Below are 24,687 nucleotides of genomic sequence, written 5' to 3'. Positions count from 1 at the left end.
TACGGGTTCCACAGACACTCTCACTGGGATACGGGTTCCACAGACACTGACTCTCACTGGGGTACGGGTTCCACAGACACTGACTCTCACTGGGGTACGGGTTCCACAGACACTGACTCTCACTGGGGTACGGGTTCCACAGACACTGACTCTCACTGGGGTACGGGTTCCACAGACACTGACTCTCACTGGGGTACGGGTTCCACAGACACTGACTCTCGCTGGGGTACGGGTTCCACACACACTTACTCTCACTGGGATACAGGTTCCACAGGCACTGACTCTCACTGGGGTACGGGTTCCACAGACACTGACTCACTGGGGTACGGGTTCCATTGGACAGTGTACGGGGAGCTTGCTAACACATGGAATAGTTGAGATGCATTTAAGGGGAAGATAGATAAGCACATGAGGGAGAATGGAATAGGATATGTTGTTCGGGTGAGATTAGTTTTATTAGGAAGTAATTTACAGCATCATTGGGACATTTCCCAGAGACAGGAAAAAGCAAAACAAATTCACGGTAAGATGATCGAAATTCCTCGGCGGATCCTCTGACAGGAGTGGCTCAGTGTCACTAGGTGGGGATTTTCCGTATGAACTTCTGGAACCACATGTAGGATGTAGCTGCACACAGCCCGTACCTTCCAAATAATCAATACATAGTTATACACAGAGTGTAGCCAATCGTGTCCCAGACACCAGACTGAGAGTTTACCAGGAGGAGCGGACCGAGAGCTGAGCGGGGATAGAGAGCGAGAGCGGAGGAACTCGACACGGGCCGAATTTGAGAGAGTGACGTCAGCACAAGGGAAGAAGCTGATTGATGAATTTTATGTTTTAAGTTCATATCTGCTAAAAAGCCCGGTCGGAGAGGGGCTCTTCAAGTTAGGGGCCAGGTTTAAGTAGCAGGTCTGGGATAAAGCAGGAGCTTGGAGATTACTAACTTAATATATTAATAACTTGAATTTGGTACATCTTGGTCTTAAGTTTCTGTAAAGTTAGTTAATAGTCCTGTGCCGTGTGGGAAATCCAGGAAGCTTCCCGTGTCCTGGACAACCACGTGTGCAGGTTGTGTCATCAGCTGGAGGAGCTCAAGCTCCAGTTTTCGGAGCTGGAGCAGCAGCTGGCGTCACTGTGGTGCATCTGCGAGGCTGAGAGCTACCTGGATAGCACGTTTCAGGAGGTGGTCACCCCACAGCTGAGGAGTGTGCAGGCAGAGCGGGAATGGGTAACTGCTGGCCAGAAGAGGGGGGACCAGGCAGGTGGTGCAGGAGTTCCCCGAGTGCGTCGCGCTCTCCAACCAGTATTCTGTTCTCAGTACTGGTGAGAGCGATGGTTCCTCTAGGGAGTACAGCCAGAGCCAAGTCCACAGCACCACGGGTGGCTCAGCTGTACGGGGCTGGGGGTGGAGGAAGATTGGGAAGGCAATAGTGGTAGGGGATTCGATAGTATGGGGAGCAAACAGGCGTTTCTGCGGCCGCAGACATGACTCCAGCATGGTATGTTGCCTCCCTGGTGCCAGGGTTAAGGATGTTGCTGAGCGGCTGCAGAACATTGAGGGGGGGGGAGGGTGAACAGCCAGAGGTCGTGGTCCATATTGGTACCAATGACATAGGTAGAAAGAGGGATGAGATCCTGCAGGCAGATTTCAGGGAGCTAGAAGAGAGATTAAAAATCAGGACCTCAAAGGTAGTAATCTGGATTACTCCCTGTGCCATGAGCTAGTGAGTATAGAAATAGGAGAATAGAGCAGATGAATGTGTGGCTGGAGAGATGGTGCAGGAGGGAGGGCTTCAGATTCCTGGGACATTGGGGCTGGTTCTGGGGGAGGCGAGACCTGTACAGGCCGGACGGGTTGCGCCTCGACAGAGCCGGAACCAATATCGTCACCGGGGGCGGGGGGGGTTTAAACTAAGTTGGCAGGGGGATGGGCACCAGGATGTAGCATTAGGAAGGAGAAACAAAGGACACGAAGGATTGGGAGAGACGGATAGCACGAGAGTAAGAAATAGTGAGGTATTAGGTGGGGTCAGGCTAAGAGAGAACACAGGATGGTCTAAGATGGGTTTACAGTGTATGTGTCTAAACACACGAAGCAGAGTAAATAAGGTTGGTGAGCTGCAGGCGCAAATAGCCACATGGGAATATGACATCGTGGCAATAACGGAGACCTGGCTCAAAAGGCAGGATTGGGTATTAAATATTCCTGGATATAGGGTGTTCAGGAAAGATAGGAGGTGGTGTGGCTGTATTGGTTAAGGAGAACGTTACAGTGCTGGAGGGGTCAAGGACAGAATGTATATGGCTAGAGTTGAGAAATAATAGAGGTGCCATTACACTGCTAGGTGTATTCTATAGACCACTAAATCGTGGGAAAACATGGAGGAGCAATTAGAGAGATGCAAGAACTATAGAGTAGTGATAATGGGGGGACTTCAACTATCCTAATATAGACTGGGATCGTAATAGTGTAAAGAGCAGAGAGGGGGAAGAATTTCTGAAGTGTGTTCAGGAGAACTTTCTTGATCAGTATATTTCCGGCCCGACGAGGGAGGAGGCATTGCTGGATCTGGTTCTGGGGAATGAGGTTGGATCAAGTGGAGCAAATGTCAATAGATGAACATTTAGGGAAAAGTGATCATAGTATCATGAGGTTTAGATTAGCTATGGAAAAGGACAGGGAGCAATCTGGAGTAAAACTACTTAATTGGAGGAGGGCCACTTTCAGTGGATTGAGAATGGATCTGGCCCGGGTAAAGTGGAGTCAAAGATTGACAGCAAAATTTGCATGGAACAATGGGCTGCCTTTAAAGAGATGGTTTGGGTACAGTTGAGGTGTATTCCCACGAGGGGGAAAGGCAGGGCAACTAAAGTCAGCGGGTGCTGGAAATCTGAAATAACAGAAAACGCTGGAAAAACTCAGCAGGTCAGGCATCATCCGTGGAGAGAGAAACAGAGTTAACGTTTCAGGTCGAAACCCTTCGTCAGAACTGAGAGGCAGGAAATGAAACATTAAAAGGCAGTTTGGGGGAGGGGATGAAAGAAGAGACATTAAGAGGTATTCAAGGCGAGACGAGATGGTAATAGGACAGGTAAAGAAACAAAGGACGGCTCGAGATGAAGTGTGAAATACGCTGGCAGAGTGAGAGACAGCTGCCATGTGGGAGAGAGAAAAGGCACAAACCAAAGGTGTGGATAAAAAAATATAAAAGTATAACAGGGGCCGAGGTTATGGTCTGAAATTGTTGAACTTGATGTTGAGTCCGGAAGGCTGCAGACTGCCTAATCGGAAGATGAGGTGCTGTTCCTCGAGTTTACGTTGAGCTTCTGTGGAACAATACAAGAGGCCGCGGACGGTGAGGTCCGAGTGGGAATGGGGCGGTGAATTAAAGTGACAGGCGACCGGAAGCTCGGGGTCACCCTTACGGACTGAACGGAGGTGTTCCGCAAAGCGGTCACCCAATCTGCGTTTGGTCTCCCCAATGTAGAGGAGACCGCATCGTGAGCAGCGAATACAGTATACTAAATTGCAAGTAGTACAAGTAAATCGCTGTTTCACCTGGAAGGGGTGTTTGGGGCCCTGGACAGTGGGAAGGGGGGAGGTATAAGGGCAGGTGTTGCATCTCCTGCACTTGCACGGGAAGGTGCCGGGGTGATGGAGGAGTGGACTAGGGTGCCTCGGAGGGAGCGGTCCCTACGGAATGCTGAAAGGGGAGGGGAGGGGAGGGGAAGAGGCGTTTGGTGGTGGGATCACATTGGAGGTGGCGGAAATGGCGGAGGATGATCCGTTGAATGTGGAGGCTGGTGGGGTGAAAGGTGAGGACAAGGGGAACCCTATCGTGGTTCCGGGAGGGAGGGGCAGGGGTGAGGGCAGAAGTGCGGGAGATAGAACGGACACGGTCGAGGGCCGTGTCAACCACAGTAGAGAGGAATCCTCGGTTGAGGAAAAAGGAAGACATGTCGGAAGCACTGGTGTGGAAGGTGGCATCGTCGGAGCAGATGCGGCGGAGACGGAGAAACTGGGAGAATGAAATAGAGTCCTTACAGGAGGCGGGGTGGGAGGAAGTGTAGTCCAGGTAGCTGTGGGAGTCAGTGGGCTTGTAGTGAATATTGGTCGATAACCTATCCCCAGAGATGGAGACGGAGAAGTCGAAGAAGGGAAGGGAAGAGTCGGAGATGGACCATGTGAAGGTGAGGGAAGGGTGGAAATTGGAGGCAAAGTGAATGAAATTGTCTAGTTCAGAGTTCCCAGTCAGAGCTCCCTGGATGACGAAAGAGATAGAGTGTAAGATGAAGCAGAAATGGGGGCGTATGACAGATGTCAGGTTGAGAATCAGGCTGAATATAGAAAGTTCAGAGAAGTGGGGAAAAAGAGGGTATGAGAATAGAATGGCAGCGAACACAAGGAAAGCCAAAAGTCTTCTCTAGGCATATAAATCACCAGGACCAGATGGGATGCATCCTAGGACACCGAGGGAAGTGAAGGAAGAAATCGCGGCGGTACTGGCCATATAATTCCAATCCTCCTTAGATACGGGGGTGGTGCCAGAGGACTGGAGAATTGTAAATGTTACACCATTGTTCAAAAAAGGGTGTAAAGATAAACCCAGTAACTACAGGCCAGTCAGTTTGACCTCAGTAGTGGGGAAGCTTTTAGAAGCAATAATCAGGGACAAAATTAACAGTCACTTGGACAAGTGTGGATTAATTAAGGAAAGCCAGCACGGATTTGTTAAAGGCAAATCGTGTTTAACCAACTTGATCGAGTTTTTTGATGAGGTAACAGGGAGGGTTGATGAGGGTAATGCGGTTGACATGGTGTACATGGATTTCCAAAAGGCGTTTAACAAAGTGCCACATAATAGGCTTGCCAGCAAAGTTGAAGCCCATGGAATAAAAGGGACAGTGGACATGGATACGGAATTGGCTAAGTGACAGGGACTAGAAAGTAGTGGTGAATGGTTTCTTTTCGGACTGGAGGAAGGTATACAGTGGTGTTCCCCAGGGGTCGGTTCTAGGACCACTGCTTTTCTTGATATATATTAGTGACTTGGACTTGGGTGTACAGGGCACAATTTCAAAATTTGCAGATGACACAAAACTTGGAAGTATAGTGAACATTGAGGAGGAGAGTGATGGGCTTCAAGAGGACATAGACAGGCTGGTGGAATGGGCGGACATGTGGCAGATGAAATTTAACGCAGAAAAGTGCGAAGTGATACATTTTGGTAGGAAGAATGAGGAGAGGGAATATAAACTAAAGGGTACAATCCTAAAGTGGGTGCATGAACAGAGAGACCTGGGGGTATATGTGCACAAATCATTGAAGGTGGCAGGGCAGGTTGAGAAAACAGTTAAAAAAGCATACGGGATTCGCCATGAATAGAGGTATAGAGTACAAAAGCAAGGAAGTTCTGATGAACCTTTATAAAACACTGGTTCGGCCCCAACTGGAGTATTGTGTCCAATTCTGGGCACCGCACTTTAGGAAGGATGTGAAGGCCTTAGCGAGGGTGCAGAAACGATTTACGAGAATGATTCCAGGGATGAGGGAGTTCAGTTACGTGGATAGACTGGAGAAACCGGGGTTGTTCTCCTTGGAGCAGAGAAGGTTGAGAGGAGATTTGATAGAGGTGTTCAAAATCATGAGGGGTCTGGACAGAATAGAGAGAGAGAAACTGGTCCCATTGGCAGAAGGGTCGAGAACCAGAGGACACAGATTTAAGGTGATTGGCAGAAGAACCAAAGGCAACATGAGGAAAAACTTTTTTACTCAGCGAGTGGTTAGGATCTGGAATGCACTGCCTGAGAGGGTGGAGGAGGCAGACTCAATCGTGGCTTTCAAAAGGGAATTAGAAGAAAAAAAATGTGCAGGGCTCCGGGGAAAGGGCGGGGGAGTGGGACGAGCTGAAGTGCTCTTCTAGAGAGCTGGCACGGACTGTAACCATTCTATGATTCTATACAACTATGAGGGTTTGATAGGGTAGATGTAGAGATGTTTCTACTTGTGGATAGTCCAAAACTAGGGGCCATCAATATAAGACAGTCACTAATAAATCCAATGGGGAATTCAGGAGAAACTTCTTTCCCCAGAGAGTGGTGAGAATGTGGAACTCGCTGCCACAGGGAGTGGTGGAGGCGAATAGCAGAGATACATTTAAGGGGAAGCTGGATAAACACATGAGGGAGAAAGGAATAGAAGGATATGCTGATGGGGTGAGATGAAGCTCGTGTGGAGCATAAACACCGGCACGGACCAGTTGGGCCGAATGGCCTGTTTCTGTGCTGTAATTTGCTATGTAATTATTTTTAGACACATCCTTGTCCTCAATGCAGCGCTCAGCGCTGCGGGAACGGCCCCGTGATCTTACCAGGTGAGGATATACTGCAGGTGCTCATTCCTCAAGGTGATTCGAGTCTGCCCGCCAAGTGGACCTCCAGGGACCGTGCTGTCTGTAAGAGATGGTGATGCGATCAGAGAGAGAACCGGCCAGATCATCAGATTACGGTCAATCAGAATCACGCAAAGAATAGCAACGGCACCCAGGGCACTTTTAATCCTGACTAAACTTTCAGTTCCGGCCTGGGAAAGCCGCCCCGCACCCCCTGGAGTCTGTGTTTCCTACCTCACGCATCACAGGATCAATTTCAATCTGGAGAAGTGTGAGGTGGTGTATTTTGGCAGGAAGAGTAAGGAGGTCACACACTCCTTGGAAAATAAGAGTCTAAATGGGGTAGAGGAGCAGAGGGATCTGGGGGTACTGATTCACAAATCACTAAAAGTAGTGACACAGGTTAATAAGGACATAAAATAAGTAAACCAAGCTCGGGGGTTCATTTCTAGAGGGATAGAATTCAAAATCAGAGAATTTATGTTAAACTTGTATCGAACCTTGGTTAGACCACACTTGGAGCGCTGTGCACAGTTCTGGTCTCCATGTTATAAAAAGGATATCGAGGCACTGGAGAAGGTGCAAAAAAGATTCACAAGGATGATACCAGAACTGGGAGGTTCCACCCATCAGGAAAGACTGAACAGGCTGGGCCTCTTTTCTCTAGAAAAGAGAAGGCTGAGGGGCGACCTGATAGAGGTCTTTAAGATTATGAACAGGGTTCAATAGGGTAGACACAGAGAAGCTGTTTCCACTTGTGGGGGAGACCAGAACTAGGGGCCATCAATATAAGAGAGTCACTAACAAATCCAATGGGGAATTCAGGAGAAACTTCTTGCCCCAGAGAGTGGGGAGAATGTGGAACTCGCTCCCACAGGGAGTGGTTGAGGCGAATAGCGTCTGTTTTTAGTGATGTTGATTGAGTGATAAATATTGGCCCCAAGGCACCGGAGAACTCCCCTGCTCTTCCAATAGAGGCCATATAATTTATATGTCCACCTGAGGGGGAAAACAGTTTAATGTCTCATCGAAAGAGCTCCCTCAGTACCGCCCCTCTGACAGTGCAGCGCTCCCTCAGTACTGCCCCTCCGACAGTGCAGCGCTCCCTCAGTACTGCCCCTCCGACAGTGCAGCGCTCCCTCAGTACCGCCCCTCTGACAGTGCAGCGCTCCCTCAGTACTGCCCCTCCGACAGTGCAGCGCTCCCTCAGTACTGCCCCTCCGACAGTGCAGCGCTCCCTCAGTACTGCCCCTCCGACAGTGCGGCGCTCCCTCAGTACCGCCCCTCCGACAGTGCGGCGCTCCCTCAGTACTGCCCCTCCGACAGTGCAGCGCTCCCTCAGTACTGCCCCTCCGACAGTGCGGCGCTCCCTCAGTACTGCCCCTCCGACAGTGCGGCGCTCCCTCAGTACTGCCCCTCCGACAGTGCGGCGCTCCCTCAGTACCGCCCCTCCGACAGTGCGGCGCTCCCTCAGTACTGCCCCTCCGACAGTGCGGCGCTCCCTCAGTACTGCCCCTCCGACAGTGCAGCACTCCCTCAGTACTGCCCCTCCGACAGTGCGGCGCTCCCTCAGTACTGCCCCTCCGACAGTGTGGCGCTCCCTCAGTACTGCCCCTCCGACAGTGCGGCGCTCCCTCAGTACTGCCCCTCCGACAGTGCGGCACTCTCAGTACTGCTTGTAGAGTATCGGCCTGGATTAAGGGCTCAAGTCAAGGAGTGGGATTTGAACGCATGACCTACTGACCCAGAGGCGAGAGTGCTGCCCACTGAGCCACGGCCGACACCTGACTGCACACAGTGATTCGCCAAATCTTACCAAAGTCCGCGTCGATGAGGATGGGTTCAGTGTCTGCCACCTGCGCCATTGCATCCAAGTCCCGGTAATGCCAGCAGTTATTCTTGACGTCATTCTGAGGGATGAACGGTTTGCGAGTTTCAGACAGTCGAACGACCCCAACGAGCTCAACCTCGTCTGTAATCTAGGAAAGGAAACATTGCATGACCCAACTTCCTGAGGAAAAGCTTCCCAGCTCCCACCGCCAACTCTCAAAGCTGCTGATTGCCCACTCACACAGAATGTAGAGACTGCCCCATCCATCCCCTTCCCGCCAGTAGACACGGCCAGCGGGGTCTCAGGCTACAGCTCAGGCACGCAGGCCGCACACAGGCCCCAACACCGCACACTTTCATAACAGAGGAGGAAAGGCTGAGCCACCCCACTCGATCCCACAGCCCATGGGGCCTCTCCCCTATCGTGGACTCTATCCCCCCAGTTACTCTCCTCCTCCCCCTCAGCTGCCCGGTCCTCGCGTCCTCTCACCTGTCCTTTGCTCCGTGTTTCTGGATTCATCCTCTTTCTTGGTACGAAGCCCCTGTTCACAAGAATTCTCACCCTGAAATAAATAAATACAGGGACAGTTCACCCAGAGGTCAGGTGCCCAAGGAGAGGGCTGTGAACTTATTTAAAACACAATGATGAGGCCACCGGGTGGGGCAATGGGTTAGACACAGACTGTCAAGCTGAGCATGGCATTTCAGACTCATCCTGCTGTCACAGGCGACACCAAGACTGGCTCCAAATCTGTACTAATCGGTAATGTCAGTCTGAAAGGCCAGAGGAGAACAGCCACACCAATACAGCAGGGGGGGGGAAGACCCGTGCGGTTCCTGCCCTGGGAGTGTTTGATGGGACAGTGTAGAGGGAGCTTTACTCTGTATCTAACCCGTGCTGTACCTGCCCTGGGAGTGTTTGATGGGACAGTGTAGAGGGAGCTTTACTCTGTATCTAACCCGTGCTGTACCTGCCCTGGGAGTGTTTGATGGGACAGTGTAGAGGGAGCTTTACTCTGTATCTAACCCGTGCTGTACCTGCCCTGGGGGTGTTTGATGGGGACAGTGCAGAGGGAGCTTTACTCTGTATCTAACCCGTGCTGTACCTGCCCTGGGGGTGTTTGATGGGACAGTGTAGAGAGAGCTTTACTCTGTATCTAACCCGTGCTGTACCTGCCCTGGGAATGTTTGATGGGACAGTGTAGAGGGAGCTTTACTCTGTATCTAACCCGTGCTGTACCTCTCCGGAGAGTGTTTGATGGGACAGTGTAGAGGGAGCTTTACTCTGTATCTAACCCGTGCTGTACCTGCTCTGGGAGTGTTTGATGGGACAGTGTAGAGGGAGCGTTACTTTGTATCTAACCCGTGCTGTACCTGCCCTGGGAGTGTTTGATGGGACAGTGTAGAGGGAGCTTTACTCTGTATCTAACCCGTGCTGTACCTGTCCTGAGAGTGTTTGATGGGACAGTGTAGAGGGAGCTTTACTCTGTATCTAACCTGTGCTGTACCTGCCCTGAGAGTGTTTGATGGGAGTGTCAGTCAGCGGGAGTCTCTGACCGTACAGTGTGAAATTTACCTCCTCCCTTCCCATTGTCCAGGGCCCCAAACACTCCTTCCAGGTGAAACAGCGATTTACTTGTACTTCTCGCAATCTAGTATACTGTATTTGCTGCTCACGATGCGGCCTCCTCTACATTGGGGAGACCAAACGCAGATTGGGTGACCACTTTGCGGAACACCTCCGTTCAGTCCGTAAGGGGGACCCCGAGCTTCCGGTTGCCTGTCACTTTAATTCTCTGCTCCATTCCCACTCTGACCTCACTGTCCTCGGCCTCTTACACTGTTCCAATGAAGCTCAACGTAAGCTCGAGGAACAGCACCTCATCTTTCGATTAGGCACTTTACAGCCTTCTGGACTCAACAGTGAGTTCAACAATTTCAGACGATAATCCCGGCCCCTGTGTTTCAGGCTGTGGATGATTCTGCCAGCCCCACTTGCAAAATGTAATCTCTCCTGCCTCTTACCCTCGCACAGAATGCTCCTTCAGTTCCCCTCCCCCTTCCACTGCCTCGGCACCTGCTTAATATCTGTTACATCTCCAGCCTTTTCCAGTTCTGATGAAGGGTCCCAGAACCTGAAACATTAACTCTGTTTCTCTCTCCACGGATGCTGCCTGACCTGCTGAGTGCTTCCAGCATTGTCTGTTGTTATTTCAGATTTCCAGCATTCACAGTATTTTGCTATTGAAGAAATTAATTGTTTGCCTGTTTTCCTAGTGTTAAAAATTAATTTTAATATAAAATATAAAAGATCTGTGTGTGATGTGGAAAGGAGTCGGAGAGATGAAAGGGGATTGAGCTGTGAGGCAGTCTTGAGATCAGTAACTGTGGCCACTGACCTCAGGTTCCATCCCGATGATCGAATTGAATGGTGGAACAGGCTCGAGGGGCTGAATGGCCTCCTCCTGTTCCTGTGTAACAGGCTCGAGGGGCTGAATAAGAACATAAGAAATAGGAGCAGGAGTAGGTCAATCGGCCCCTCGAGCCTGCTTCGCCATTCAATAAGATCATGGCTGATCTGATCCTAACCGCCAATCCACTATCACAGAACCATCTCCTGAATCTAGCAGAATTAGACACACGAAATAGGAGCAGGATCAGGCTACACGGCCCCTGGGCCCGCTCCGCTACCCACAGGGCCATGACCGATCCGAACCTAGACTCATGTCCAAATTCCTGCCCGCTCCCCGTAACCCTTAATTCCCTTTACTTCTAGGAAACTGTCTATTTCTGTTTTAAATTTATGTAATGATGTAGCTTCTACAGCTTTTTGGGGCAGCATATTCCATGGACCTACCACCCTCTGAGTGAAGTAGTTCCTCCTCATCTCAGTTTTGAAAGAGCAGCCCCTTATTCTAAGACTATGCCCCCTAGTTCTAGTTTCACCCATCATCGGGAACATCTTCCCTGCATCCACCCGATCCAACCCCTTCACAATCTTATATGTTTCAATAAGATTGCCTCTCATTCTTCTGAACTTCAATGAGTAGAGTCCCAATCTACTCAACCTCTCCTCATATGTCCATCCCCTCATCCCCGGGATTAACCGAGTGAACCTTCTTTGTACTGACTCGAGAGCAAGTATGTCCTTTCTTAAGTATGGACACCAAAACTGTACGCAGTATTCCAGGTGCGGTCTCACCAATACCTTGCACAACTGAAGCAATACCTCCCTATTTTTATATTCTATCCCCCTAGCAATGAAAGCCAACATTCCATTGGCCTTCTTAATCACTTGCTGCACCTGCATACTAACTTTTTGAGTTTCGTGCACCAGGACCCCCAGATCCCTTTGTACTACAGTACTTTCCAGTTTCTTGCCATTAAGATAATAACTTGCTCTACGATTTTTCCTGCCAAAGTGCATAACCTCACACTTTCCAGTATTGTATTCCATCTGCCAAATCTCTGCCCACTTACTTAGCCTGTCGATGTCCCCTTGCAGGTTTTTTATGTCCTCCTCACTCACTACTTTCCCTCCCATCTTAGTATCATCTGCAAACTTTGATATGTTACACTCGGTCCCCTCCTCCAAATCGTTAATATAGATTGTAAAGAGTTGGGGACCCAGCACTGGCCCCTGCGGAACACCACTAGTTACTGATTGCCAGTCTGAGAATGAACCATTTATCCCAACTCTCTGCCTTCTGTTAGATAGCCAATCCTCTATCCATGCCAGAATATTACCCCCAATCCTGTGATTTTTTATCTGAAGCAATAATCTTTTGTGTGGCACCATGTCAAATGCCTTTTGGAAGTCTAAATACACTACGTCCACTGGTTCCCCTTTATCCACCCTATACGTTACTTCCTCAAAGAACTCCAGCAAATTTGTCAAACATGACTTCCCCTTCATAAAACCATGCTGACTTTGTCCTATTAAATTATGATTATCCAAATGTCCTGTTACTGTCTCCTTAATAATGGACTCCAAAATTTTACCTACCACAGATGTTAGGCTAACCGGTCTATAGTTTCCAGCCTTCTGTCTACTGCCCTTTTTAAATAAGGGTGTTACATTAGCAGTTTTCCAGTCTGCTGGGACCTTTGCCGAGTCCAGGGAGTTTTGGAAAATTATTACCAATGCATCCACAATCCCTACCGCCACTTCCCTCAAGACCCTAGGATGTAAGCCATCAGGTCCAGGTGATTTAGCCGCCTTGAGTCCCATTATTTTACCAAGTACCATTTCCTTAGTGGTTTTGATCGTGTTTAGCTCCTCCCCCCCTTTAGCCCCCTGTTTGTCCAGTGTTGGGATATTCTTAGTGTCTTCTACTGTAAAGACTGATGTAAAATATTCATTCAGTGTTTTTGCCATCTCCATATTTCCCACCATTAATTTCCCGGTCTCATCCTCTAAGGGACCAACATTTACTTTAGCCACCCTTTTTCTTTTTATATAACTATAAAAACTCTTACTATCTGTTTTTATATTTTTTGCTAATTTACTTTCATAATCTATCTTCCCTTTCTTAATCAATCTTTTTGTTATTTTTTGCTGTCTTTTAAAGTTTTCCCAATCCTCTATCCTCCCACTAGATTTGGCTACCTTATATGCCCTTGTTTTTAGTCGAATACTATCCTTAATTTCTTTACTTAGCCACGGATGGCTGTCTTTTCTTTTACACCCTTTTCTTCTCAGTGGAATATATATTTTTTGGAAGTTGTAAAATAACTCCTTAAATGTACACCACTGATCATGTATCGTCTTACCCTTTAATCTATTTTCCCAATCCACTCTACTCAATTCCGCTCTCATACTTTCATAGTCTCCTTTATTCAAGCTTAGCACGCTTGTTTGAGATCCAACCTTCTCACCCTCTAATTGAATATGGAATTCAACCATGTTATGGTCACTCATTCCAAGGGGATCCTTTACTAGGACATTTTTAATTAATCCCGTCTCGTTACACAGGACCAGATCTAAGGTTGCTTGCCCCCTGGTCGGTTCAGTTACATACTGCTCAAGAAACCCATCCCTAATACACTCAATGAACTCATCCTCAAGGCTGCCCTGCCCAATTTGATTTGTCCAATTGATATGATAGTTAAAATCCCCCATAATTATAGATGTTCCCTTATTACAAGCCTCAACTATTTCCTGATTGATACTCCGTCCAACAGAGTTGCCACTGTTTGGAGGCCTATAGACTACGCCCACTAGTGTTTTTTTCCCCTTATTATTCCTTACCTCCACCCAAACTGTTTCATTATCCTGATCTTTTGACCCAATGTCATTTCTCTGTATTACAGTGATTCCTTCCTTTATTAACATAGCCACCCCACCTCCCCTTCCTTCCTGCCTATCCTTCCTGATCGTTAAATAACCTGGTATGTTTAATTCCCAGGCATTGTCACCCTGCAGCCATGTTTCTGTAATGGCCACAAGATCATACCCATATGTAGTTATTTGTGCCATTAACTCGTCTATTTTGTTACGAATGCTACGTGCATTCAGATAGTGAACTTTCAAAGATGTTTTGTGACACTTAGTTCCTGCTTTTGCCCTTTTTATTACTTTACCTTTTACTCCATACCTTCTGCCCCTTCCTGACACGCTCTGGTTTTTAATTTCCCCACTGCTACCTAAGTCTATGACCTTCTCTGTTGTCATTTTTATTATTTGCTCTCTAGGAACCTCCCCCCGCACTAGTTAGTTTAAAGCCCTCTCTACAGCCCTAGTTATATGATCCGCCAGGACTCTAGTCCCAGCACTGGCCAAGTGAAGCCCGTCCCAACGGAACAGCTCCCTCCTGCCCCAGTACTGGTGCCAGTGTCCCAGGAAGCAAAACCCATTTCTCCCACACCAGTCTTTGAGCCACGCATTTAACTCTCTAATTTTATTTGTCCTAGCCAAATTCGCTCATGGCTCAGGTAATAATCCTACCCTTGTGGTTCTGCTTTTTAATTTGGCCCCTAGCTGCTCAAACTCCCTCAGCAGAACCTCCTTCCTTGTCCTATCTATGTCGTTGGTACCAACATGGACCACGACAACTGGATCCTCCCCCTCCCACTCCAAGTTTCTCTCCAGTCCAGAGGAGATGTCCTTAACCCTGGCACCGGGCAGGCAACACAGCCTTCGGGACTCTCGCTCTCGGCTGCAAAGAACTCTATCTATCCCCCTAACGATACTATCCCCTACCACTACAACATTTCTTTCAACTCCCCCCACTTAAATGGCCCCCTGCTCCACGGTGCTGTGGCCAGGTTGCTCATCCTCCCTGCAGTCCCTGCTCCTGTCCCCACAGGGAGTAAGAGCCTCGAACCTGTTGGACAAGTGCAAGGGCTGCGGCTCCTCCAACACTACCTCCTGGATCCCCGTACCTGCCTCACTTCTAGTCACACCATCCTGACCCTGGCCACGGACTACATCTGAATTAATTAATCTAATTGGTGTGACTACCTCGTGATACACAGAGTCCAAGTAACTCTCCCCCTCCCTGATGTGTCTCAGTGTTTGAAGCTCGGACTCCAGCCCTTCAACACGGAGCCGGAGTTCCTCGAGCAGCCAACACTTACTGCAAATGTGATCACCGTGAGCATCAATGGTGTTCACCAGCTCCCACATATTGCAGCAGCAACACATCACCTGATCTCCCATTCTATGTAATTAATTAAATTTATTAATATTATTCTTAAATATCCTCTGCCCCGATTCTAGATGGTGAATATCACACCTTAGAAACTATAAACCAAAGAGATTTAAGCTTAAAAGGGAGAAATACTCACCAACCAATCATTTACCCGCTTTCTGGTGACGTCACACTTGGATTACTTTTTACCTCTCTCCTTCCAGACTGGAGACTGGTTTTACCTGGTCTCTGGGGACTTTTATACCCCGCTCTGCCGCTCAGGTTTCCCGCCAACGCTGTGAGGCCTTACCTGGTCTCTGGGGACTTTTATACCCCGCTCTGCCGCTCAGGTTTCCCGCCGACGCTGTGAGGCCTTACCTGGTCTCTGGGGACTTTTATACCCCGCTCTGCCGCTCAGGATTTCCGCCTCCTCCTGTTCCTGTGTAACAGGCTCGAGGGGCTGAATGGCCTCCTCCTGTTCCTGTGTAACAAGCTCAAGGGGCTGAATGGCCTCCTCCTGTTCCTGTGTAACAGGCTCGAGGGGCTGAACGGCCTCCTCCTGTTCCTGTGTAACAGACTCGAGGGGCTGAATGGCCTCCTCCTGTTCCTGTGGAACAGGCTCGAGGAGCTGAATGGCCTCCTCCTGTTCCTGTGTAACAGGCTCGAGGGGCTGAATGGCCTCCTCCTGTTCCTGTGTAACAGGCTCCAGGGGCTGAATGGCCTCCTCCTGTTCCTGTGGAACAGGCTCGAGGGGGCTGAATGGGCCTCCTCCTGTTCCTGTGTAACAGGCTCGAGGGGCTGAATGGCCTCCTCCTGTGCGAGTGTGTTTGGGCTCCTGGTGGTGGCTGGTGATCTCGGACGTACCCCAGGTCCGTGCAGTTGAATGGTGTGACCACATTGGCCCCGGTCTGCCCGCTGGACATCAGATGGCCAGCCTCTCGAGCTTCCTTGTCTGGGTCCACCCGCGATCGAGGCAAGATGTAGAGCTCCTTGGAGTGGTCAAATGTCCCTCGCACCCTCACCGGCCTGTACTCCAGCTCCTTCAGCTCCAGCTGGCTGTGGACACAGGACGCAAGGGTTAGAGTTCGTGTTGGCATGGAAAGAGCGTCAATAAAACAATCCATGAAACCCTCCCCGGGACGACCCGACGGGTCAAACTGTTACTCCTCAAACTGAGGGATCATCGCTCATTCGCCCTCAGACCCACCTCCCCAACACTGACCAATAGACAGTGGAAGATGGCCAAAGGGCGAGGGTCGGCTGTACAGAGCCGATGGTCAGAACCTCACGGTTTTAAAGATTCTACGGTAACATGAACTCTGGGGGAAGGGGCAGAGGTCAGAGTTACTCCAGGGTAGGGGTCAGTGTTACTCCAAGGGAAGGGGTCAGTGTTACTCCAGGGCAGGGGTCAGTGTTACTCCAGGGGAAAGGGTCAGTGTTACTCCAGGGAAGGGGTCAGTGTTACTCCAGAGCAGGGGTCAGTGTTACTCACTCCAGAACAGGGGTCAGTGTTACTCCAGGGCAGGGGTCAGTGTTACTCACTCCAGAACAGGGGTCAGTGTTACTCACTCCAGGGCAGGGGTCAGTGTTACTCCAGGGCAGGGGTCAGTGTTACTCACTCCAGGGCAGGGGTCAGTGTTACTCCAGGGGAAGGGGTCAGTGTTACTCCAGGGCAGGGGTCAGTGTTACTCACTCCAGGGCAGGGGTCAGTGTTACTCCAGGGCAGGGGTCAGTGTTACTCCAGGGCAGGGGTCAGTGTTACTCACTCCAGGGCAGGGGTCAGTGTTACTCACTCCAGGGCAGGGGTCAGTGTTACTCCAGGGCAGGGGTCAGTGTTACTCACTCCAGGGAAGGGGTCAGTGTTACTCACTCCAGGGCACGGGTCAGTGTTACTCACTCCAGGGAAGGGGTCAGTGTTACTCCAGGGCAGGAGTCAGTGTTACTCCAGGGCAGGGGTCAGTGTTACTCCAGGGCAGGGGTCAGTGTTACTCACTCCAGGGCAGGGGTCAGTGTTACTCACTCCAGGGCAGGGGTCAGTGTTACTCACTCCAGGGGAAGGGGCCGGGGGTCTGTTCGGCTTCTTTCCTTCAATTCCTCTATAAGCCGCAGTTTCCATTTCCGACGTTGAACCTAAACAATGGAGGGTGAAAGAATCAGAGACCAGCACACAGTCCCGCCGAGACCCAGACCACTGACCCCCACACTGACCCTCCGTGTTGACCCCGTGTTATCTAAGTGTCGTGTTACCTGCCAGGTTCCGAGACCAAAGGTGGTGACTGGGATCAGGAGCAGTGCCCACTTCAGGAGTGAATCGTCAGCACCCTCGGCAACCGTAGCCGTGGAGATAGGCGCCCCATTACGTCTCACAACAGCCCCTGCAGTACAAACACAGCATTAACCGACCGAGTAACTGCATGGGCGGAGGACAGAGACTCCCCATCACCGTAACCTCCCCCAGCCCTACAACCCTCCCTATCTCTGTAACCTCCCCCAGCCCTACAACTCTCCCCATCACCGTAACCTCCCACAGCCCTACAACTCTCCCCATCACCGTAACCTCCCCCAGCCCTACAACTCTCCCTATCTCTGTAACCTCCTCCAGCCCTACAACTCTCCCCATCACCGTAACCTCCCCCAGCCCTACAACTCTCCCTATCTCTGTAACCTCCTCCAGCCCTACAACTCTCCCCATCACCGTAACCTCCCCCAGCCCTACAACTCTCCCTATCTCTGTAACCTCCTCCAGCCCTACAACCCTCCCTATCTCTGTAACCTCCCCCAGCCCTACAACTCTCCCTATCTCTGTAACCTCCTCCAGCCCTACAACTCTCCCCATCACCGTAACCTCCCCCAGCCCTACAACCCTCCCTATCTCTGTAACCTCCCCCAGCCCTACAACCCTCCCTATCTCTGTAACCTCCTCCAGCCCTACAACTCTCCCTATCTCTGTAACCTCCTCCAGCCCTACAACCCTCCCTATCTCTGTAACCTCCTCCAGCCCTACAACTCTCCCTATCTCTGTAACTTCCCCCAGCCCTACAACCCTCCCTATCTCTGTAACCTCCCCCAGCCCTACAACCCTCCCTATCTCTGTAACCTCCCCCAGCCCTACAACCCTCCCTATCTCTGTAACCTCCCCCAGCCCTACAACTCTCCCTATCTCTGTAACCTCCCCAGCCCTACAACTCTCCCTATCTCTGTAACCTCCCCCAGCCCTACAACCCTCCCTATCTCTGTAACCTCCCCCAGCCCCACAACCCCCCGCGATCTCTGCGCTCCTCCAATTCTGGTCTCTGGAGCACCCCCCGATTTCCATCGCTCCACCATTGGCGGCCGTGCCTTCAGCTGCCTGGGCCCCGAGCTCTGGAATTCCCTCCCTAAACCTCTCCGCCTCTCTCTCTTTCTTTAAATTGCTCCTTAAAACCGACTACTTTGACCGAGCTTTTGGGCAGCTGTCCTAATACCTCATGTGGCTCGGTGTCAAATGTTGTCTGATAGTTGCTCCTGCGAAGTGTCTTGGGATGTTTTACGTTAAAGGCGATGTGTAATGCAAGGTGTTGTATATATTTCCCAGTTCTGATTGCACAGCATGGACCAGCTCCTTACCGTTACACTTTGCTGAGACACAGGGCGAGATCAGGCGAGTCCCAGTGACAACTTCTGCCGAGTAACCATTCAGTATCTGTGAAATACAGAGAAAATCGGGAAGGATTTAAAAGGGTTGACACCAGTGGCTGCCTGTGGACCCCACCAATACTGCTGCCAATGCCTCCCTTTCACACAATGGCACCAGGCGAAATAGGAGATAGAACACAGGAGGCCATTCGGCCCATTCTGTTGATGCTGGATCTTTGAAAGCGCTATCCAATTACTTAGCAAATTTCACTAAAACACGTTAAACCAATATCCCGGAAATCTGAGATATATAGCCTGTCTGATACTTCGAATCCAAATTACTGCTGCCCCTAGTGACAGACCTGTACCCGCCAGTACTGTACCCCAGTGTTATACAGTGACAGACCTGTACCCGCCAGTACTGTACCCGTGTTATAGTGACAGACCTGTACCCACCAGTACTGTACCCGTGTTATAGTGACAGACCTGTACCCACCAGTACTGTACCCCAGTGTTATACAGTGACAAACCTGTACCCACCAGTACTGTACCCCAGTGTTATACAGTGACAGACCTGTACCCACCAGTACTGTACCCCAGTGTTATACAGGGACAGACCTGTACCCACCAGTACTGTACCCCAGTGTTATACAGTGACAGACCTGTACCCACCAGTACTGTACCCCAGTGTTATACAGTGACAGACCTGTACCCACCAGTACTGTACCCCAGTGTTATACAGTGACAGACCTGTACCCGCCAGTACTGTACCCCAGTGTTATACAGTGACAGACCTGTATCCACCAGTACTGTACCCCAGTGTTATACAGTGACAGACCTGTACCCACCAGTACTGTACCCCAGTGTTATACAGTGACAGACCTGTACCCGCCAGTACTGTACCCCAGTGTTATACAGTGACAGACCTGTACCCACCAGTACTGTACCCGTGTTATACAGTGACAGACCTGTACCCGCCAGTACTGTACCCCAGTGTTATACAGTGACAGACCTGTACCCACCAGTACTGTACCCCAGTGTTATACAGTGACAGACCCGTACCCACCAGTACTGTACCCCAGTGTTATACAGTGACAGACCTGTACCCACCAGTACTGTACCCCAGTGTTATACAGTGACAGACCTGTACCCACCAGTACTGTACTCGTGTTATACAGTGACAGACCTGTACCCACCAGTACTGTACCCCAGTGTTATACAGTGACAAACCTGTCCCCACCAGTACTGTACCCCAGTGTTATACAGGGACAGACGTCTACCCACCAGTACTGTACCCCAGTGTTATACAGTGACAGACCTGTATCCACGAGTACTGTACCCCAGTGTTATACAGGGACAGACCTGTCCCCACCAGTACTGTACCCCAGTGTTATACAGTGACAGACCTGTACCCACCAGTACTGTACTCGTGTTATACAGTGACAGACCTGTACCCACCAGTACTGTACCCCAGTGTTATACAGTGACAGACCTGTACCCGTCAGTACTGTACCCCAGTATTATACAGTGACAGACCTGTACCCACCAGTACTGTACCCCAGTGTTATACAGTGACAGACCTCTACCCACCAGTACTGTATCCCGTGTTATAGTGACAGACCTGTACCCACCAGTACTGTACCCCAGTGTTATAGTGACAGACCTGTAACCATCGGTACTGTACCCCAGTGTTATACAGTGACAGACCTGTACCCACCAATACTGTATCCCCAGTGTTATACAGTGACAGACCTGTACCCACCAGTACTGTACCCCAGTGTTATACAGTGACAGACCTGTACCCACCAGTACTGTACCCCAGTGTTATACACTGACAGACCTGTACCCACCAGTACTGTACCCCAGTGTTATACAGTGACAGACCTGTACCCACCAGTACTGTACCCCAGTGTTATACAGTGACAGACCTGTACCCCCCAGTACTGTACCCCAGTGTTATACAGTGACAGACCTGTACCCACCAGTACTGTACCCCAGTGTTATACAGTGACAGACCTGTACCCACCAGTCCTGTACCCCAGTGTTAGTGACAGACCTGTACCCACCAGTACTGTACCCGTTATACAGTGACAGACCTGTATCCACCAGTACTGTACCCCAGTGTTATACAGCGACAGACCTGTACCCACCAGTACTGTACCCCAGTGTTATACAGTGACAGACCTGTACCCACCAGTACTGTACCCCAGTGTTATAGTGACAGACCTGTACCCACCAGTACTGTACCAGTGTTATAGTGACAGACCTGTACCCACCAGTACTGTACCCGTGTTATACAGTGACAGACCTGTACCCACCAGTACTGTACCCGTGTTATACAGTGACAGACCTGTACCCACCAGTACTGTACCCGTGTTATACAGTGACGGCCCTTAACCCACCAGTACTGTACCCCAGTGTTATAGTGACAGACCTGTACCCACCAGTATTGTACCCCAGTGTTAGTGACAGACCTGTACCCACCAGTACTGTACCCCAGTGTTATACAGTGACAGACCTGTACCCACCAGTACTGTACCCGTTATACAGTGACAGACCTGTACCCACCAGTACTGTACCCGCGTTATAGTGACAGACCTGTACCCACCAGTACTGTATCCCGTGTTATAGTGACAGACCTGTACCCACCAGTACTGTACCCCAGTGTTATACAGTGACAGACCTGTACCCACCAGTACTGTACCCCAGTGTTATAGTGACAGACCTGTCCTCACCAGTACTGTACCCCAGTGTTAGTGACAGACCTGTACCCACCAGTACTGTACCCCAGTCTTATACAGTGACAGACGTGTACCCACCAGTACTGTACCCGTGTTATAGTGACAGACCTGTGCCCACCAGTACTGTACCCGTTGTACAGTGACAGACCTGAACCCACCAGTACTGTACCCCAGTGTTATACAGTGACAGACCTGTACCCACCAGTACTGTACCCCAGTGTTATACAGTGACAGACCTGTACCCACCAGTACTGTACCCGTGTTATACAGTGACAGACCTGTACCCACCAGTACTGTACCCCAGTGTTATAGTGACAGACCTGTACCCACCAGTACTGTACCCCAGTGTTATACAGTGACAGACCTGTACCCACCAGTACTGTACCCCAGTGTTAGTGACAGACCTGTACCCATCAGTACTGTACCCGCGTTATACAGTGACAGACCTGTACCCACCAGTACTGTACCCCAGTGTTATACAGTGACAGACCTGTACCCACCAGTATTGTACCCCAGTTAGTGACAGACCTGTACCCACCAGTACTGTACCCGTTATACAGTGACAGACCTGTACCCACCAGTACTGTACCCGTGTTATACAGTGACAGACCTGTGCCCACCAGTACTGTACCCCAGTGTTATACAGTGACAGACCTGAACCCACCAGTACTGTACCCCACTGTTATACAGTGACAGACCTGTACCCACCAGTACTATACCCGAGTTATAGTGACAGACCTGTACCCACCAGTACTGTACCCGTGTTATTATACAGTGACAGACCTGTACCCACCAGTACTGTACCCGTGTTATAGTGACAGACCTGTACCCACCAGTACTGTACCCCAGTGTTATAGTGACAGACCTGTACCCACCAGTACTGTACCCCAGTGTTAGTGACAGACCTGTACCCATCAGTACTGTACCCGCGTTATACAGTGACAGACCTGTACCCACCAGTACTGTACCCCAGTGTTATAGTGACAGACCTGTACCCACCAGTATTGTACCCCAGTGTTAGTGAGACCTGTACCCAACAGTGCTGTACCCCAGTGTTATAGTGACAGACCTGTACCCACCAGTACTGTACCCGTGTTAGTGACAGACCTGTACCCACCAGTACTGTACCCCAGTGTTATACAGTGACAGACCTGTACCCACCAGTACTGTACCCCAGTGTTATACAGTGACAGACCTGTACCCACCAGTATTGTACCTCAGTGTTATACAGTGACAGACCTGTACCCATCAGTACTGTACCCGTGTTATAGTGACAGACCTGTACCCACCAGTACTGTACCCCAGTGTTAGTGACAGACCTGTGCCCATCAGTACTGTACCCGCGTTATACAGTAACAGACCTGTACCCACCAGTACTGTACCCCAGTGTTATACAGTGACAGACCTGTACCCACCAGTGCTGTACCCCAGTGTTATAGTGACAGACCTGTACCCACCAGTATTGTACCCCAGTGTTAGTGACATTCCTGTACCCACCAGTACTGTACCCCAGTGTTATAGTGACAGACCTGTACCCACCAGTATTGTACCCCAGTGTTAGTGACAGACCTGTACCCACCAGTACTGTACCCCAGTGTTATAAGGGATAAGGCGATAAAAACATAGAAGATAGGAGCAGGAGTAGGGCATTCGGCCCCTCGAGCCTGCTCCGCCATTCAATGCGACGGTGGGGTGGGGGTCTCGCCTTGTTCCAAACTCCGCCTGCCCTGGGGGAAGAGGCGGAATTACTGGCCGGTCTCAATACACCAGTGGCCCGGAGAGGGCTGGCTTGCTCATGAGCAGGAATGGGGAAGCGGGCCTTGGGTTTCTGCTGAATCAGAGAAATTTACAGCACAGAAAGAGGCCGTTCGGCCCATCGTGTTGGTGCTGGCCCACAGAGGGCGGTCCGGCCTGATCCCGCTCGCCGCCCGCAGCTTCCGGCACTTCAAGTGCTTTCCCAAGTACTTTTTAAATGTGATGAGGGTTTTTTCCCCCCAATAATTTGCCCTCCATCGAGGTTAGGCTGACGGGCCTGGAATTACTCCCTTTTTAAACAGCACAAGGGTCGCGGCCCTCGGGCACCGGGGTCACAGCCTCCCGTCCCTTTATAACCGACCGGGGGCCGCTCCATTACATTACAGCCCTTCACACTCTCTCACCCGGGGCCTCGCCCCGGCCTCACTCACCCCCCTCGGCCTCACTCACCCTCCCGATCCGCCGCATCCTCCACCGACCAGGCCTCTGCCGCCCAAACCGGAAGCTCCACCGCGCTTCCGGGTCCCGCCCTCCCGGGGGCCGCCATCTTGGTAAAGGAGAGGCCGCGGCCTAAAGCCTGGGCTCTGGGTAAAGCCCGGGTACAGCCTGGGCTCTGGGTTGAACCCCGGCCCCGCTCTGCCCTAGGCAGGGGGATTTAAATCGTCTAATTTCCTGCCCAGTTGCAGTTCCCTCTGAAGGGGAGCTGAGATCAGTCTCTCTTTCTGATGAAAGGTCATCAACCTGAAACTTTAACTCTGTTTCTCTCTCTCTCCCTCCACAGATGCTGCCTGACCTGCTGAGTGTTTCTCTTTTTATCTCTTTATAATGTTATCTTTATAATTTTAATCTCTTTATAATCCGGCACCAAGCTCATGGTCTACAGAGCAGCAGTGATACCCGCCCTGCTGTATGCCTCAGAGACATGGACCAAGTGCAGCAGGCACCTCAAAGCACTGGAGAGGTACCACCAACGCTGCCTCCGCAAGATCCTGCCAATCCATTGGCAGAATAGGCGCACCAACGTCAGTGGTCTTGCTCAGGCCAGCATCCCCAGCATCGAAGCTCTGACCACGCTCAATCAGCTCCGATGGACGGGTCACATTGTCCGCATGCCCGATACGAGACTCCCAAAACAAGTGCTCTACTCGGAGCTCCGGCACGGCAGGAGAGCCCCAGGTGGGCAGAGGAAATGCTTCAAGGACACCCTCAAAGCCTCCTTAAAAAAGTGTAACACCCCCACTGACACCTGGGAATCCCTGGCCCAAGGCCGCACAAAGTGCAGGAGAAGCATCCGGGAAGGCGCCGAACACCTCGAGTCACTTCGCCGGGAGCAAGCGGAAGTAAAGCGCAGGCAGCGCAAGGAGCGCACGTCAACCCAAGCACCCCGCCCCTTCAACCACCGTCTGCCCCACCTGTGACAGAGACTGTAGGTCCCGCATTGGACTCATCAGTCACCTGAGAACTCATTTTTAATGTGGAAGCAAGTCATCCTCGGTTCCGAGGGACTGCCTAAGAAGGAAGAAGAAAGCATGTTCGGCACCATTTTGCAGTTTGTAAAAGGTGCACCTGATGCTGGAGTGGGTAAACATGGGAGGGGCAGGAAATGCCAACAACACCCACACCCGGTCAATTCATTTTTAAGAACAATGCACCGGCCACGTACACCCAGGAATCCCCAGCTTCCATTGCCATTCTGTGCTGGAGCAGCTAAATTGGGCT

General features: G+C 50.7%; 1 protein-coding gene across 2 annotated transcripts; it reads right to left on the bottom strand.

Annotated features, from left to right (window-relative positions):
* Positions 1-431: 431 nt before the first annotated feature.
* surf1 (SURF1 cytochrome c oxidase assembly factor) lies at positions 432-23,522 on the bottom strand. Of its 2 annotated transcripts, XM_085965205.1 has the most exons (9): positions 23,419-23,521; positions 18,464-18,539; positions 17,105-17,232; positions 16,905-16,987; positions 15,722-15,913; positions 8,716-8,788; positions 8,212-8,374; positions 6,375-6,456; positions 432-644 (listed from the first exon to the last, which is right to left on the bottom strand). In XM_085965205.1, the coding sequence occupies exons 1-9, from the start codon at positions 23,434-23,436 to the stop codon at positions 578-580; spliced, it is 882 nt and encodes a 293-aa protein (XP_085821331.1). In that variant the 5' UTR covers positions 23,437-23,521; the 3' UTR covers positions 432-577. The 2 variants fall into 2 exon arrangements, with proteins under 2 accessions (XP_085821331.1, XP_085821332.1); XM_085965206.1 differs by lacking the exon at positions 8,716-8,788 and having other exon boundaries at positions 23,419-23,522.
* Between the last annotated feature and the right edge of the window lie 1,165 nt (positions 23,523-24,687).

This window comes from Somniosus microcephalus, chromosome 23, assembly GCF_052327205.1.
Source record: "Somniosus microcephalus isolate GS21.2 chromosome 23, FLI_Smic_1.0, whole genome shotgun sequence".
Lineage (NCBI taxonomy): Eukaryota > Metazoa > Chordata > Chondrichthyes > Squaliformes > Somniosidae > Somniosus > Somniosus microcephalus.
This window is presented reverse-complemented; position numbering and strand designations above follow the sequence as displayed.